The sequence below is a fragment of the Populus euphratica genome, unplaced genomic scaffold (assembly GCF_000495115.2).
Source record: "Populus euphratica unplaced genomic scaffold, PopEup_1.0 scaffold103.1, whole genome shotgun sequence".
Taxonomy (NCBI): Eukaryota; Viridiplantae; Streptophyta; class Magnoliopsida; order Malpighiales; family Salicaceae; genus Populus; species Populus euphratica.
Genome location: NW_011499891.1, coordinates 1,383,046 through 1,401,731, shown reverse-complemented (window position 1 = coordinate 1,401,731; position 18,686 = coordinate 1,383,046). Strand labels below are relative to the sequence as shown.

The following is an 18,686-nucleotide window of genomic DNA, read 5'->3' as shown; positions in this document are numbered from 1 at the left end:
AAAAAATTCTTTAAAAAGTAAAATTTATAACATTCGTGACCAGACCCTATAAAGTTATTAAACCTAACTTATTTATAATAGCTTATTTATATTTCGGGTTAGGAATTAAATAAATTAAAAAGTTTGGAAGATTTAATTTTTTTAAATAAAAATTTTAAACAAAATAATTTTTTTTATTTTAAATAAATCAGATTTTATTTAGGTTTTGATTTTATAACAAGTTAAATTATCAAACTTATTAAACTTATTAAGTTAATTTTAAATTGATTTTATTTGAAATTTAGTTCAAAAATAATTTTTAAGGAGCATATTTCTTGGTTCAAAAACAATCTTAGCACTTATATACTTTATATTTTTGTTTAAAAATTTAAATTGATAATTAAGATTTTAACATATGATTTATATTATGTCTTAAAATATACATTTAAATAAAAAAAATTTAAATTTTAAATTTATATACAAGATGATGAGATTTAAATTTATTATCAACAAGGATCTTGATATATTATTAAAAATTTATTTCAACTCAAAAATTTAAATAATAAAATAAAATTTTATAATATAATTTATATTATTTTTTATTTTTTATTATCTGTTATTGTTATTATGCTCTATATAAACATCAAATATTGTTTTTCTAAAACAAATCAAGTTGCCATATATAAACAACATGTATATCTTATTATTTAGCACTCTTAGCGTATGGTTTATAATACTAATATATAAATCAGTAACAGTAGGCATCGGATATTTAAAAAAAAAATATCTATGACGCACTCATGCTCTTTTTGTAATTTAAATATATTTTAAAATATAAATCAAAAAATATATTTTTAATATATCCTCATTATTTTAGTAATTTTAATGTCTTTTTTAAAAATTTAAAATTCAAAGCTTTGCTTTTAACTCATTAATGTGTTTATTCAAGAATTATAGATTAATTTTTTTATTGAATTAATGTTGATGTTATTTTTCAATATAAATCAGAATTAAAAGAGAAGACAAATGATAAACACACTAAGTGCAAGTACATTTAGTTAGTGTCAGCTGGCACGTGCACGTGCCTACAAAGACTATATATAGCCAGCGTATTTAACAGCTCAGGACCTTGGCGTGTGGAAATGATTGAGAGAGCAGAAGGCAAATGGTTGCTTGTAAGCGTGTTAAAAGTCATGCATTAATTTATTTATTTTTTCGTAAAATATATTAAAAAAATATTTTTAATATTTTATATTAAAATAATCTAAAAATATAAGAAATTAATAAATTAATTTTTTTTCATAGACGTAGTTCAACTCCACTGCTCAGCACACCCAAATAATTATCCAAAGGAGGAGCCATTTTCTTTTGATTAACAACCGAAAGGAGGGGGACAGAAAATCTAAAAGACAAGAAAAAAGGAAGACTTTGGAGAAATGATGGAGGTAGTGACATTAAATAATTAAAAAACAACGACAAGTATTATTTTTCAACATTAAAATAGTGTTTTGTATTATAATAATTTTATACTGTTTACTAGAAATAACTTTTTTTAAAATAAATTTAAAAAAAATAAATTATTTTTGATATTTAATAGTATAATAAAAAATAAGTTCGAAAATACTTTCTAGGTTATATCATGAAAAATAAATTGAAAAATAACTTATTAATATTTTATTTTTTTCAAGTTTATTAAAATAATAAGGAACAAATCTTATAAATTAAAAAGTTGAATAAAAATGTAATTGAAAAAAATAATTTCATGAATCACCTTAAATAAAATAAATAATAATCAAAATAATAAAGATCAAATCTAAAAAATAAAAAAATTAAAGATGAAAAAATTAAAATAATAATAATAATAATAAATTATTTTATAAATTATTTTAAATAAAATAAGTAACAATTAAATAACAAGAATCAAATTTAATAGATAACAAATTCCAATAAAAAATAATAAGAGAAAAGCAAATAAGGATTATAAAAATAAGGATTAAAGTTAATATAAAAATTAAATTTTAATAGATGAAATTGAAAAATAAATATTCAAAACAATATATATATATATATATATAATAAAAAAAAGTTTGATGACCAAATTTGATATAATCAGCATATAATATGATATTCTAATTTTTTCATAACTTTAAAAAAGTATTTTTTGTTTGAATTTTTTAGGAAAATATTTTTAAAAAAACCAAGTCAAATTTTTTTTTTAATTGAAAAGTGTTTTCTATTGATTAATTTTTATAATAACAAACAAATATAAGAAAGTTTAGAAAGTAATTTTTTAAAAATAACTTTCCGGAAAACAAATATAGTCTTAAATTATTTTATACTTAAAAATTTATTAAAATAATAATTTTTTTAATTTTCAATATAAGATATTATCTAATGAAAATATAATCTAAAAATACTAAAATAAATTAATTTATAGCAAAAACATTCAATTTTCTTAAACGTACAATGCCATCACAAAAGGTGTAGGGTACTATTTACTTTTTAGATTTGTTTATTTTAAATATTAATATATTAAAATAATAAAAATATTAATTTAATATTTTTTAAAATTAAAAATATTTTTTAAAAACATTAGAAAAGACCCCTCAAAACAGCTTTTATTATTATTATTATTTTTCAATGACAGACTCCCCACTCCTCTAATTTCAATGACAAAAAGATGTCCCCCTCTCCCCCCTCTCTTGTCAATAAAAGCCAGCCAATTCCACCTACCATGAAGAAAAAGAGAGGAGACAAGCAAAAGTTGTTGGCTAAAGTTTGAAAAAAAGGCAGAGAAATAAATAGCAAGAGGGGAAAGCATAGGGAAAGATTCCCTCTCTTGTAGAAGAAGACAGATTGATGATGATGTTGGATAACATGTGTGTTTTAAAATATTTTTTATTTAAATATATATTAAAAAGATATTTTTTAATTTTTTATATTAATATATTAAAATTAATTTAATTTAAAATAAAAAAGAAAATAAAAAAATTTAAATTTTATCAAAAACACTTTTACAAAAAACAACAACCTCCACTGATCTTCATTACTTGAAAAACATTGTCTTCTATAATATATTAAAATTAATTTAATTTAAAATATAAAAATTTAAATTTTATCAAAAAACACTTTTACAAAAATCAACAACCTCCACTGATTTTCATTACTTGAAAAACATTGTCTTCTACCGAATTTGACACTATTTTTCAATATGACTTCAAAAATGCAAAAAAAAAAAGAGAGTATTTTCAATCCATTTGCCTGTTTTTTTTCATATTTACAAAAAATCAGAAATTAAAAAAATAGAAAAAGAACAAAAACAAGAGAAAACAAAAATTTTGTGAGCAAAGTGGATGAAAGAAGAAGCAAGAGAGGGACTCCAGTAAAAGGAAGAAAAAACATACAAGGAAGGCATTATGTAGTGGGATGAGCTGGAAACCATGAAATGAAAAGATCAACGGAGAGGAACGAGTGCGGCCAAGGAGTGAGAGAACCAGTGACATTGACCCCTGAAAATACTCAGCTTCAATAATTCCGAAATTTCTACCTAAGCTTCCTCACGTACTGGAGATAACCTCAGAAAAATTTCATAAAAGAACTCCCTTCATTTGAGCCTTGATCACAGACCTGAAGACAGTAGCTTCTGCAATAAGCTTCTCGAGGACAGCAGCTGTGCATCAGCTCTTCACTCCCATGAACCACGAGTTTCTCCAATTATAGAAATTCCCCAGAATTCTCCCAAGGTTTCCTCACATCTATTTCAACATCCCAGAAAAATTTCATCCCAAGACTCTTTAATGTGTTGATGTTGTTTTTAATTGTCAACTTGTTTTTTGGTGAAATTTGCATGTGCATGCCTGATTTTCGTTGTGCGCTTAATTTTCATCGTGATGAACATTGCGTATGAGTTTTAGTAGTGTTTTTTACATATAAAGAATAACAAAAACATGAAAACATAGTAATTAATTGCTGATAAAACCTTTGGCTGAAAATATACAAGGAAAAACATGTAAGCCACGTAGAGTTTTTTTTTTTTTTTCGCTGGAGATTTAGGCAACGAGCATGACTCGCAACAAGCATATGCAGATGTTAAACTTAACTGTGCTATGCTGATATATATTGCCAGCGTTTGATATGTTAAACATCTCAAAAGAAAGCTCAGGAAACCAAGAAAGTGCTTATAAGGTGAGCTAAAACACATATAGAGGCAGTGGATGCCAGCAAAAGAGTCTGTAGACCCTGATAAAAAGCAAGATGTGATAAGGTGAATAGCAGAGTGAAAGCCATTTTTCCAAAAGTAAGGAGCAATCTATACCAAGCTAGTTAATTATCCCGTGTCAAGAGCAAATTGTTGGTGTCAAACATGAATGGCACCTGGGGTTGACATAAATATTCAAAGGCTGAAATCATTCTTCGAATATTAGAAGGAAAAGATTAACCAAGGTCATCCTCCATAAAAAGCATCAAAGGCTGTACCATGCCTGCATAAAAGAATGCAAGAGGCAAGAGCTGTGATGAACGAAGGACATCAATAATGAACCAAAGTCAACATCGGTATACTTTTTCCATAAAAGTCTAAGCAGAGCAATATTAAGCTGGTATATGATCCTCGAGATCGAAAGGTGAGCACTTTCTTCAACTCCATATCGTAGAACATGGAAATGGGTCCTAAGAACTAAGAAGTCAATCTGAGAATTTATATATATATATATAAAACTAAAGAGATGGGTGAATCCAGTACTGTACATCAAGACATGTCTAGCAGGAATGGTCTTCGTGTAGTTAGGTGTGGCTATGCTTGATTTTTAGCTTGGTTTTGCTTTGTTTTTTTAGTTTCTGTGAATTACATCCTTGCCATGCTATGTCAATTCATTATAGGATGAGTTGTCATGTCTGCCATAACAATCACGTCTAATTTTCAGTTTAGTTTTTGGTTTTTTTAGGGTTGTGTATGTTTGATTCTATTTGGGAGACTTGAGGATAAGTTCTTATGCAATTTCCTCTCTCTTTTTTTATCTCATTACTATTTTCTCTCTTTTAGTCAGTAGTTTAGCTCTTCTTGGACTCCAATTACTATCTTTTATCGGTCGTCACCTTCCAATGTTCCTATTATTCTTTCTTATCCCATTGTCGTGTGTTGAGTACTGTTGATTGTTCTGCTCTTTTTCTTCTTTTTTTTCACTTTTGTTGTTGTGTCAAGCGTCTTTCTTGTTTTTGGCTATGCTCTTTTTGCTACTTCTTTTCTTAGGTTTTTTGTTTTTTCTTGCGATTTTTACTTGCCTCAGACACTTTTATGCAGACTTTTTAATGATGTTTTCAAACTACCCTCAACAAAATTAAAATATAACCTCTAACCAAATTAAAATATAATCTCAAAAGATAAAATTTAAATTTGATAAAACTCTTATCTAAAATTTATTTTATATCTAAGAATCAAGAATATTAAAATAAATTTGGGCTCATAAATAACTATATATCTAAAAATTTGAAGTATGCAAATTATATCACAAAACAAATTATTTTTTGATAAATAAAATGTATGATCTTTATCCTTGTAAATAAAGGATGTTTTACCATAAATAATAAAAACAAAGACTAACGTTTATTATCATCAAGCTCTCGATAGTTACAACTTTAAAAACATTATATAGTCTTTTTTTAATAACTTTAATTAATTCCTTTTAGGTTGCAAGTCAATGAAATTAAATTATGAATTAATTAACATATTTTCAATGGTAAAATAAATTCTTAAGCAATGTTTAATGAACTAAAAACAAGACATAATTAAAAATAATTGTTCAACATCAAATAAATAAATTACAATAATAAAAACAAAATTTTCATATAATTAGAATTTCTTCGTGTAGCTAAAATATCTAAACTCTCTTGGAGTGGTATTTTGACCACTTTTAGTGTAAGAATTTAATTAGAAAATTTTATTTTGATTGCTAGAATTTTCTTCTTTATATTGTCTTATTTTAGTTTCTTTAATGTGCTGAAAATACCTGTAAAATAAAAAAAAGAAAATCCAAAAGAAATATCCCCTTAGATGCTACCACATCAAGTCTACGTGGGACTTGGAATCCTTCCAAAATATGTATTTAAATTCAATAAATATAAACCATATTAAAAACCCTTATAGCCCAAGCTCATGCATAAATTTAAAATCTAAATAAGTCTTATTTAATGTATTTTTGCTATTCAAAATTAACTTAAGATTGATTGGATCGAAAATAACCAAGAAATAACACTTTGACAACAAATCTATTAAAACAATAATAAACAATTTCAACAAATTTAAATAATATATTCGTGAACTTTTATTAACCTAAAAATTTACCACCATATAGGTTAATGTGTTTAGTATTTTCATTAAAAATCTAACTTATCCAAGACATTGTCAAACTTGTGTGCAAAAAAAAAAACGGAGAGCGAGAGAGCTAATGAAGAAACTGTGTTGTGGATGAAGTTTTCGAGCAGCTCCGTCAGGATTTCATGCTCTTTCTTTCTTTCTTTTTGGCAGTTCTTCGTGTAGCCCCTGCTGTTCCAACATCAGATTCCTTCACTAACCACTTGCAGATGTTTCGCTTTTGTTCCTTACGACTTATTTTGTTGTATCAGTTACAAATACTGATGTGCTGGTATTGCAACCATAATTTGCACCCGAGATGCTTAAATCTCCACCTTTTCTGAATTGTTAAGACATCGTGCTAATAGCCTACTCCGTATGGCTGATCAGTTTAATCTCAATGCTTACCAAGTTTTTTTATTTCATTTTATTCTGTCCTATCATCTTCTTTCGAGTTAGAATCCGAGGCGTTGCGCGGGCAATTCACTTGGTGGTCTCCGAGTCGTCGCTTTATCATAATCAGGTGGTCCATGCATGCTCCAATGACAGGAAGGATTTGCAGCATTAGAAAGGAGTTCATAGATGGGTTTATAGGCTGATATGCAGTGATGCTAGATTGTCCAGCTGATGAGTTCAGACTAAATCAAATTCTAATACAAGCAGATCAAATAATATCGAATTCCTGACAGATGGGGTAAAATTGTCGTAGAGAACCGAAGGAGAAAAGACACGAAAATTTGAAAACCAAAAACAATAACAAGAAAGACAGGCTCTTGCATTTGCTATCCCAAATCTCCAAGGTAACCAGACCATTAAGTCGATTATATACACCAAGCTGTACAGCAGATAAGACTACCATACAAGGCAAAAAATCACTATTAACATTATGTGGAGCCCCACCTGCAAAAAGTTTAATCTTCTTGGCACGTTGGAATCTTTGAGCAAAGGCATCAAAGTCCTACAATATAAGGTTAACTAGCTATAAGCTACTAGAATACCAAAAGGAATTGTCACTAAATTGCTAATTTGCTTGAAGCTTTACTCATCTGTTTGTTGACTACCGTGATGATTTTAAGAAATTCTTCACCTACTTTAACCAGCCCCATGTCATCAAGAGTTTCATGTAACATTCTATGGCCGCTGAAAGGGGGCAGCACTGTCATATCCAGGTTTTCCAAATGTGTTCTCATGATAATATGGATATCCATAATTATAATGGGAGCTCATCTGTGGGTTTGGTGGGCGATAACCAGCACAATTGTAGTGTCCGCCAGATGGATTTTGATGTATAAAAGGACCTTCTGCTCGCTGATGAGGGACAGGCACCGACTGTGCAAAGCCAGTGTTTTGACGTGATGGTGCTCTTAGAGGAACCTCTGGTGATTTAGCAATCCGAGGGCGCTTATTTCCACTCTGGTGTTGTTCTTGAGGGTGCTTATCACTGCCCTGGTACTGCGCTTGAAAGCGTTTATTTCCGCCCTGGTATTGTGGTTCAGTCTTGGGGATTGAGCCAGAAGGTCTGCTTGAGGAGGGGGGGACAACTGTACTTCGGGTAGTCGAGGCAGTAATGGATGCAGTAGAGGCGGGAGAGGCGACAGCTATTGGGGTAACAGCGGCTGCAGCTGTTGTGGAGGGAGAAGTAACAATCATAGGGACGACTGGATTAGCAATAGCGGAGGTAGATGGGGCAAGAGAGGTGACAGTGACTGGGGAAGCAATGTAGGCAACAGTTGGAGAGGGGGAGGTGACTGTGATGGGAGCAGTTGAGGTAGAAGGACAGGCAGCCATCGTGGAATTGAGAGCAGGTTTAGTGGCAGAGACAGATTTGGATGAGAGGACAGAGGCAGAAGCAGCAGATTTTGGGGCCAAACGTTTCTTCTCACTCAGATTAGGCTGAGGAGAATTGCTGCCCAGGTTTGGTAACATTGTTTTCCTAATTGAAAGTTGTCTTTCGACATCTTTTATTTGTTGCCTGAGGGTATCTAGTGAGAATACAGTTTCAAGCTTGTAATCTTCAACGCATTTCAGTACAACCATTAGGTCAGCTACTCTTCTCTTTACAGACTCAACCTGTTAGAAAGTTTCAAGCCTCAGCATATAATAACAGTTGGATCGTACACAAGAGAAGAGATTGACAAATTGAAGGAGAAAGCCAGCAAAACATACCAGTCCTTCAATTGATTTGCTCCTCCTCTTTATTTTTCTGGCTGCAATCTTGGAACCACTTAAGTAATCCCTCAAGATAGGTCCGGGTGGGAACTGATTAACCATCTCAAATGCATAAATGAATCTGATAGCTTCCATTGGCTGTCTCTTTAAGATTAGATTTTGAATAAAACCTGTTATATGCATGCAAAAGAATAGTTACAAGTTCTATCACGCTCCAGTAGATATTTCAAATGAAAAAAATAATTGATTGAGAATCGAATCAATTAATTTTCACCAGGCATTAAAGAAGTCAAGTGCTAAATTGAGAGGAAAAACTGGTGTGCTTCAAGCCATGGATTTAAGTGGATTTCCCAAGGCTAATTTCGCTATACGATGCTTAAAAATTGACAGGTGATGCTAGCACTAGCAGAAGATTATCCTTGACCTTTACCACTCTTGACAACACCGTAACAAATGACTATAAGCTGAACACTCAAATAGGCCTTTAATTGCAGTTACATGCATTTCTGCTCCAAACAAAGGGTATATAGTGCATTCTCCATGCAATACAGGATTCATTGACTTGCACCAGACAAAGCTTCCAAAAACGACCAACTTTTTTAAGAATTTCCATGATTTTCCACTATCTTGTATTTACGTAACAGAATATTGAGATGTGAAATAAACTATAAATTTAATCACATACAAGTTTCTGCCAATACCAAATATAGAATAGTTACAATTCATTAATAGCATGGTAGTGCAGAAAACAGATTGCTAGATTATAGACACAGAAGAAAGCAAAAAAATCATACTGAGCACAAGGATTAGAAACTTACCAGGAACTTTATCTCCTAGTTCAAGGACACGCAAGAATTCAGGAGTCTGCTTCTTTCGAGCAATAATCACCAGACGGCTTATGAGCTCATCTGAATCAAAAGCAGAGGCCAGTCCATAAGCAGCCAACAGATTAAAAAAACCCAAAACATCCAAATTGTGTTGACCATCCACTGACATCTTTATCATCCAAAGAAAGGCAAGTTTCGTTGCTTCTTTTCTCACATGGGTTTTGATTGTTGGGGATATTTTCATTAACTGCTCAAGCAAAAGATTGCAACTTCTTTTCACAACAACCTCTTTGAACTCCACATCACCCTCCCTCAAATGGGGCGGGTAAAACCCTTCCATTGCATCCAAAACCAGCTTTGCAGGATCCGAGGAAAGTCCCAAAGCAGTAGATACCTCATTCTTCATCTTCTCATCATGTTTACAACGCTTATTTAATAAAATTTGCAATGCCTTTCCATCCATTTTCACTGAAAAATGTAGGTTAGCATCTATAGAATAATCTACTGTCTCCGTCTTCACACGGGCATTACAAGCATCAGCAACTTGTTTCTCCTTCAACTCAAACTCCTTAATTCGCTCCAAGCACTTCTTATTTTCCATTTCAACTTCCCGTAACCTCTGTTCTAGTTCCTTCTCCTTCAACTGAACCTCTTCAAATTCCTTCCCTTTCAAATCAAACCCCCTACACCGTTCCTCCAATTCCTTCTCCTTCAACTCAGCCCCTTTAATTATCTCCTCAACCTCCCTCCTTTTCAACTCAAGTTCTCTAAATCCTTCCTCTAATTTCCTCCTATTCAATTCAACTTCCTCGCTCCTTTTGCCAACATTCTTCTCCATCAATCCAATCTCTTTAACCCTCTCCTCAACCTCCCTACCTTTCAATCCAAACTCTTTAAGCCTCTCCTCAACCTTCCTATCTTTCGATCCAACCTCTTTAAGCCTCTCCTCAACCATCCTATCTTTGAGTCCAATCTCTTTAAGCCTCTCCCCAACCTTCCTATCTTTGAATCCAAGCTCTTTAAGCCTCTCCTCAACCTTCCTATCTTTCAATCGGATCTCTTTAATCCTCTCCTCAACCTTCCTATCTTTCAATCCAAGCTCTCTAAGACTCTCCTCAACATTCCTATCTTTCAATCCGATCTCTTTACTCCTCTCCTCAACCTCCCTACCTTTCAACTCAAGCTCCTTCTCCTTCAACTCAACCCCTTTTCTCCATTCCCTAAACTCGTCATCTTTCACCCTAACTTCCTTAAACAACTCGCCAACCCTCCTCTCCTTCTCTTCAGCCTCTTTAAATCTCTTCACCACCCTCTCTTCTCTCAATGCAACTTCTCTGAACTCTTCCTCAACTTTCTTCTCCTTCATCTCAATTTCATCATACCGTTCTCTGACTTTCTGCCCAAAATTTATTTCTTTCAACTCAAGCTCTCTTCTCCACTCCTTAAAGTCCTGATCTTTAAACTTAACTTCGTTAACCAACTCCTCCACTCTCTTCTCTTTCACTCCGACTTCCCTCTCCCTCTCCCTAACCACTCTCTCCGTCCTCTCAACCTCTTCCTTCTCCGCCTGGATCAAACCCCTGATGGAGTCAAAGTGATCCTCTAATTCCTTCCATTGTAAACAAAGTAACAGAACAGAAGAAGCTTTTTCTTGAAGTTCGTTCATAGTTTTGCGTACTATTTCTTGCTTTAACTCACTGTTTTTCAACTCGTTCGAAACTTTCTCCTCCATCGTTGAAAGAAAGAAAAAGGCAAAGGAGACGGAAGGATGTTTTCTTTCTTTTAGGGTTTTTATAAGGAAAATTTTTCCTCTTTGGCGTCGGTTTACAGGAGTCAGCAAAGGAGACGGAAACCCGATGGCGGGAGGCCATGAGGGAAAGAATTAAGCGACAGGCTGTTATTTATGGATTATGGGATTATAATTGGACCGGGCTAGTAAAACATGGACCCATGATGACCCAATTAAAAATGTAGGGTCCATATGGTCCCACTGTCATGTGAATAAAGACTGACATAATGTATTTTTAATTCTATCTTCTTCTCTATCTATTCAATTTTTAAAAAAAAAACATAAAATTTACTAAATAATATTTTTGTAACAAAGATAAAAACGTAATTATCTCCTTCACTTCAATATAATAATAATAATAATAATAATAAACTGCTTTATTTACAACACTACCACCTCCTTTCACCAATATTTTTAAAAGGTGCTTAAAGGGAGATTGAAGAGTGTGATAAGGAATTCGATGCAAAAAGAAGGCGTTGGTTACAGTTTGGAAGCCAATTAAAAAATGTAGTAGGGAGCTTGAATTAAAGGAATTTGATTTTTTAACTATTTTTTAAAATAATATTGTTTTAAGTTTTTTTAATAGATAATCTAAATTAATACAAGTTAACATTCCACTCATAAGGTTTAATATCTATTATCAGAATATGGTTAAAAGAAAATTTAATTCTGTGTGTCCTTAATTAATTATATGTATAATCATTCAAGTCAAAATCTACCATGTTCAGATTTTAAGCCATCCCTAATTAAGAGTCCTAATTAAAAGTCAATTAAGGTTTATTTATGAGTGATTTTAAATCATAATTCATAAGTTGTTTTTTGTAAATGATTTATGACAGGAATAGTTAAAATGACTTTAAATTAGAAATGTATTTGATAAAAATGACTCAAATCAATCCATATGTTACATCCATATGGTAAAGGTTAAAGTCTTTAACTTTTAATTAAATTAAAATCTTGAGTGAATTTCGTAATAATCTTTTGATTTTAGTGGTAATGGATTTCTAACCAAACATAAACTTCTCTTGGAATCAAGAGTTGAAAAACAGCTTAAATTAACCCAAGGCAATCCAGGATGATTAGCACGGGTTCTAATATGGACAAAAGCAAGAGAAGGGATCTAGTGAAAGACGACATAAGCACGGTTCTATGCAACACTATGTACAGGCCGGTGACAGGGATGACCTATCAGCGCTGTTGCCAGGTGGGGAACCAGTTGTGTCTTCCAGCAATATTTGATTGTTGAGCATTCAAGTCTGAGGCTCCAAAGTGGTTTGTAGCAGTGAAAAACTGAGTTGCACCTCCATAAGCTGCAACATCTTTAGTAACTTGTGGTCTATCAGTTAACAGGTCTATCCTTGGACGCTTATTGTTATTTTGCAGTTGTTCTTGGTCCTGGAAGTTTGAGTTGTGTAGATGTGGTTGCATAATGGGAGCAGAAGCCGACTGATTCCTTACTCCAGAGATATCAACAGGAAAATCAGACCTAAAACGCATCTCTTGTTGTTGCAGTTGATTCCAGAGGTTTGGATTCAGTAGCTGTGGTTGGACAACGGGAGCAGAAGTTGGCTGATCAGCAGGGCAAGAAATGCTGACGGAGTTAGGAGCTTGCAGAGAGCATGCCCAGCCTTCCCTTTTCTTTTCCAGGTAAGAAATGGAACGAATAATGTCCTCAGTCACATATTTGGATTCATATTTGTAATCTGCTACAAGTTCCAAAATAGAACTTAGAGCAGATATTGCTTTGTCAATGGCCTTGCGCTGCAGCAATGTCCCACTGTCAATATGCTTTCCATGCTACTCGAGAGCAGATTTGCATGTTTGTTTGTGCACGCACAAGTGTGTGTTTGTGTGTAAAGATAATAGGATCACTGACTAGGAAACAGATGATAATACAATGATGCGGTAGAATACACATGCCTGCGCTTCATTTGAATTATTTCTTCCCTCGGAGGCCGATGCACCATTCATTGCATCCACGCCTTTTCCCAAGACGACTTCTGGTGGATATCTGTTGACAAGCTCAAATGCAAGACTAAATCTAGCAGCAGCCACATATTGCTTCTCTTCAATAAGATTCTCAATAAAAGCTGCAATAGAGAAAAAAGATCAGGTAAAATAAAATTGCAGCCTCCAGGCCACAGGAAATAGGACATTGCTGAATCAGATTTTTGGCCTGCATTTGAGGCTGATTAAACAGAACTCATCTTAAACTATGTCAATGAATAACTTCAGATGAACTTTGAAAAATAGTTTATTACATGGAGCCAACAGGCAGAAAAGGTCATCTCGAAGAAAATCCTTCCACTGTTTAATCAGACATCATTCCAAGATAAATACCTTCAGTAATGCATCAGAATGGCAATCTAAAATCAAAGAAAAACAGCAAAAATACTTGGGGACCCTAGATACGGGCATGTCATATTGATGGCAAGATCATATTGTCTAAGGTTTCCATCAGAAAGAAGGCTACAAGAAGGTCTAAGGTTCAGGAAATTGCTAAGCAACAAAAAAAGAAAATACAAATAGGTATAGGATTAATGCAATTATATAATGCGCAAGCCTATTTCAAACTACAAAGATAGAAATACTGGTTCCAAAAGAAATCAATCAATCTGTGACCAGATAGCTATATTCGTTAGCAGTGAAGAGTCTGTAAACTTACCCGGAGCCAGATCTTTATCTGCAAAACCCAGGGCCTTGAATATTTCTGGAGCCTGTTTTTGCTGAGCAATGACTCTAACAAGTCTTAAAATTCTGTCTCTTCTAAAACAAGAAACCAGTCCATACACAGCCAAAAACAGCAAAAACATCAACACTTCCATAGAATCCTCGGTCTCCAACCTTATATTTTTTTCCCATAGAACCGCCAGCTTTGTTGCAGCTTCTTTCACACGAGGACTTATTTCTGGCGAGACCTTCATTAGCTGCTCCAATAGAACAACATTATCCCTGTTCACACTTGCATCAAATCCTGTAACTCCTTTCTTCCAATTCTGGACAATATCCAAGACAACCTTTGCTGGTTCAGCTGGAACTCCATGGTGCATCAGATCATGTTCGCTTACACAAAAATTTACCACTGGTGAACTCCTGTCGCTGGTGGTGGCATTAAATAGGAAAGTTGAAGATGAAACATCTTTTGGATTTCTAACATTTTCAGTTTGGTCAACCCTTACATGCGAAGAAAGGATGGTGCCACCTAAGCAAGGGACAGATGAAACCATTATTAATAATTAGATCAGGTTCGGACACCGTTACTAAGAAAACATATCAGGTTCAGACATAAATTATATGCATTTGTCATGCACTACAATTGCTTAGACAATCTTTAGGCAGTACCAGCAGAACTGATAAAATAACCAAAGCAGTGTGCCCATAGTGCAAGACCTAGGAATGCTTATGCTTACAAAATGAATTTTTGAAAAAACAAAATCAGAAATTACTAAGTTTTTAGAATGCCGTGGTATCAATACAGATGGCTTGTGAAAATACTAAATTTCAGGATTATGCATGACAACGTCGCGAGAGAATTTTTTCCCTTTCTTCCTAGGCCCTAGGCCCTTAAAGCAGAACATAGGCCCCTGCCCAACCAACCAATTTCCTTGCAGTCAGACCCGGGATTTCTCAAGACACCCTGCTTGTGTCTAAGGAAGTAGTGATCAATAAAAGGAAGAAGGGAGATGCGATTACAAAAGATAAGTACAAAGAAGAACATTAACAATCACAGACAGATGATTCTGCATAACAAGTACAGGAAGCAGAACTACAGCAAGTCCCGACAAGTCATTGAAGTTCTGCTGAAGCTACTGTAATGATGTTGTAGTCGGTTGCTGACTCAAACTATTTTTTTTTTTTTTTGGGTGAATCATGAATCATTTTACTAAGAGAGGTAACTAGAGGAGAGATATTGAGCAATGAAGTTAGTAGCCAAAGAAACATAATCCAGAAGCATAAAAGGAAACCATCAAGCAAAGTACATCAGGAAATGAAACAAGATTGTTGGCTAGGAACAAGTCTTCCAAGATCAAAGAAGCTCCATGAAATAGTACGAACATAAAAAAAAACAAGAGGTCCCTCAAATTGCAGGAAAAAGACTCCAATGGACAAACTGAAAAACCCAGAAAACTGCCGCAGAACAAGAAAGCCAGCAATTCCAGCAAAACCATGTGGCAGCAACCGGGTGAAAGAATGAAGCAACAAATGTGACTACGAATCTCTACCAATACCAAAGTAGAATTCTGAGAAATCATCAGCAAGCTGGCCCAAAATTGAGGGAAACTAGACTGTAGGGAGGAAATACCAGTGAGAGGAGAGTATTACACCAGGCCTTGGAACCAGGAAAAAAAAAAGAGTCAACAATCCAGGTCTCAGCAACACAATTGCTGACTTGCTAAAAGAAAAGGGATAGGAGACCAAATAGTATGAACATTAATGAAAGGACTGCACCACCATTGAAACTGGTAGGCACAGCACCAAGTTCAAATGAAGGGGGGAAATAATCACAAGCCTTAAAAGAATTCTAAAGAAATATGTAGACACAAAAATAGATGTATTGAACTGAATGTGAAGTTAACCAATCACAAACAACAGTTAGTTGTGCAACGCAGATAATTAGATCAACCATCAGGTTCACACTAAAGGAGAAAAGGCACTCTATAAATTAAGGATGTTACCTAATTGCTGCTCTTTCAACTCCACATCTTTACGGTATTTTTCTACTGATTGTTGCATTAAACGCATTTGTTGCTCTTTCAATTCAATCTCATTGACACGTTCTTCGAACTGCATCTCCTTCACTCCAAGATTTGTCAAGCGTTCGTCTAATGTTTTTTCTAGTGAACTGAGATGTTTCTCTTTTTCTTCAGACTTTTTGTTCGACTCATGGGAAGATCTTTGAATTGAATCCAGCTGCAACTTCTTCAATTCGAGATCATCACAGCATTTTCTGAGAGATTCCCTTGCCAAAATAAGGTTCTTCTCTTTTGATTGGAGCTCCTCAGAGCATTCTAAAATTAATTTTTGGATGGAATTTTTCTGTTCCTTCATTGCTTTCAGCTCTTTCTCACATTCCCCTATCAATAGTTGGACTGATTTCAGTTGCCTCTCCTTCCCTTTAAGTTCCTCATTTCGATATTCAATGGACATTTGAATGGCATTAAACTCCCTCTCTCTCGATTCAAGCTCTTTATCATATGTGTTCATTCTTCCTTTGATTTTATTGAGCTCCTCCTCTTTTGATTCAATTTTTATGGCACAATGTTTCACACGTTGTCGAGCTGAATCCAATTTCTCCTCTTTTTGTTTAAGCTTTGCTGAGAGCTCTTTGATAGAATCTTCAATCGACCTCAACTCTGTTTCTTTTGATTTGAGGTCTGCAGAGCGCACATTGATAGACTTCTTCACTGCATCATGTTGCTTCTCTTTGGCTTCGAGTTCTTCTGTATATTCATCAATCAACACACTGATTGATCCAAGATGGTTCTGTCTCGAATCAAACTCTTTTGAGCTCTCCCCAATTGATTTCTTTATTAGACTCAGTTCCCTCTGTTCAGAATTAAGCTCTTTTACGCATTCCTGGATCAATTCTTTAGTTCTGTCGAGCTCCTTCTTTTTCAAATCAAGCTCCTTCGAGGACTCAATTGATTTTTTTATTCCGTCTAGTTCGTCCTTCTTTGAAACAAATTTAGCAGAACTCCTCACCTGCAACATTTTCAAATCCATCTCCTTTGACGAAAGCTCCTTATTACAATCATTGATCAAGTTCCTGACATTTCGTAACTCCTTCTGTTTGAACTTAAGATCACGGTCACAATTCGCTATCAACTTTCTTACCCTTTCTACCTCCTTCTCATTGAATTCAAGCTCCTTCAAACGTTCCTCGACCGACTTCTGTAAAGATCCCAATTTCTCATCTTTCTCAAAAATCTCCCTACAATGATCTTCAAGTAACTTTTCCAACGAACCCAAATTCCTTTCCTTCGATTCAATCTGTGTCTGCACCAACCTCAATTCCTCTCTTTTCACACTGAGCACCACATTACAATCCCCAACCTCTTGTCGAACCAAATTTAATTCCTCCCGCCGAGTTTTCAACTCCAAATCACATTCTTGAATCCAATTTTTCACCAAACCCAACTGTTTTTCCTTATTTTTCAGCTCAGAAATACACTCCTCGTATTTTTTGGCCTTAATTTCAAACTTCTCCTCACGTTCCTCAACCATTTTCAACATTTCAACATTTTTCTTCTCAAGCAAGGCAAGTTCTTCCATTTTCCTTAAAAGAAAAGCCTTCGAGGATTCACAATGAGCCTCCAAATCTTTCCATTTAAGAGTGAATGAAAGAATTGAAGAGGCTTGTGCATGCAGTTGATCGAGACATCTATGCAAACTCTCTTTCTTGATGTCAACCAGTTCTAAGTCATCCATTGCATCCTCCATTTAAAGAACCTATAATATTTTATAAAAAGAAATAAATTTACTACTTAAACGACCAAAAACCCCATGATATATTTTATGACATTTATGTAAAACGTAAACAAAGAAACAACAAAGCACAAACCTTTGTGAAAACCTCTGTGTAAACCCTAGGATGGTGAGAGGAAGGAGCCAGGCAGAGGCAGTGGCATTAAGTTCAAGGTTTTGAAAAGTTTCAAGGTTCTTCACTTCTTTGAGTACAGGTGTATGCTTGGAGTCTTTTAACAGTAGTTAAGATATCTATTAAAAGAGTGGATGATTACATTAAATATGCTTGACATTTTCTATTTTTTACACAGACTTGGAGCTTTGATCTTTTCAAGGTGTTAATAAAAATTATAAGAAAAGGCAAATGCATAATCGAGGATATGATTTACAGTTTTTTTTTAAATAATTTTTTGTTTGAATTTTTTTATTTTTTAATATTAGTATATTAAAATTATAGATAATACTAAAAAATATATTTTTAAGATAAAAAATATTTTTAAAAAATATAAAAATAAAATAAAAATTATATCAAATATTGTATGACCTAGTCAAGTTTTAAATTAAATATTATTTAGTGAAATATAATTAATTCGAGTGAAATAGTAAAATTTGATAAAATCAATTATAATTATTTTTAAAAATATATATTATTTTAATAAAAATAATTAATCAAATGACTATCTCATTAATATGGACATAATACCATGATAATACTTGTATACTATTAGGTATTTATAGTAGCTTTACTTTTCTCCGGCTAGAGATAAAAAAATATTTGGTTAAATAATTATTTTTTAAAATTAAATTTTACATATAATTGTGCTTTAATTTTTTATTTCATAAAATTTAAAATATTTTATTTTTCAGATTTACTTTTCATTTATTAAAAATAAAAGTTTGTCTCATAATAATTTTAATTAAATATATATTTTTTTATTTTATAAATAAAAATACCCAACCCACGTTTAATAAGAGAGATGTATACAAGGGCCAAAATCAGCAAAAAAGCAGAGGTGAAAATAAAGCACCTAAAGGTCACCTCCAGGTGCCAAAATTAGCAAGAGAGTAGAGTCATGAGCTGTCCTGGTAGGGAAAAGTAAACAAATCA

The 18,686-nt window shown here is 33.3% G+C and overlaps 1 protein-coding gene across 1 annotated transcript; it reads right to left on the bottom strand.

Moving 5' to 3' along the window:
• Positions 1 to 7,112: 7,112 nt before the first annotated feature.
• On the bottom strand, positions 7,113 to 17,799 carry LOC105131339 (early endosome antigen 1-like). Its single transcript, XM_011034261.1, has 8 exons — positions 17,676 to 17,799; positions 15,790 to 17,563; positions 13,779 to 14,315; positions 13,034 to 13,203; positions 12,309 to 12,874; positions 9,316 to 11,195; positions 8,495 to 8,667; positions 7,113 to 8,398 (listed from the first exon to the last, which is right to left on the bottom strand). The coding sequence occupies exons 2-8, from the start codon at positions 17,552 to 17,554 to the stop codon at positions 7,460 to 7,462; spliced, it is 6,030 nt and encodes a 2,009-aa protein (XP_011032563.1). The 5' UTR covers positions 17,555 to 17,563; positions 17,676 to 17,799; the 3' UTR covers positions 7,113 to 7,459.
• Positions 17,800 to 18,686: the final 887 nt, after the last annotated feature.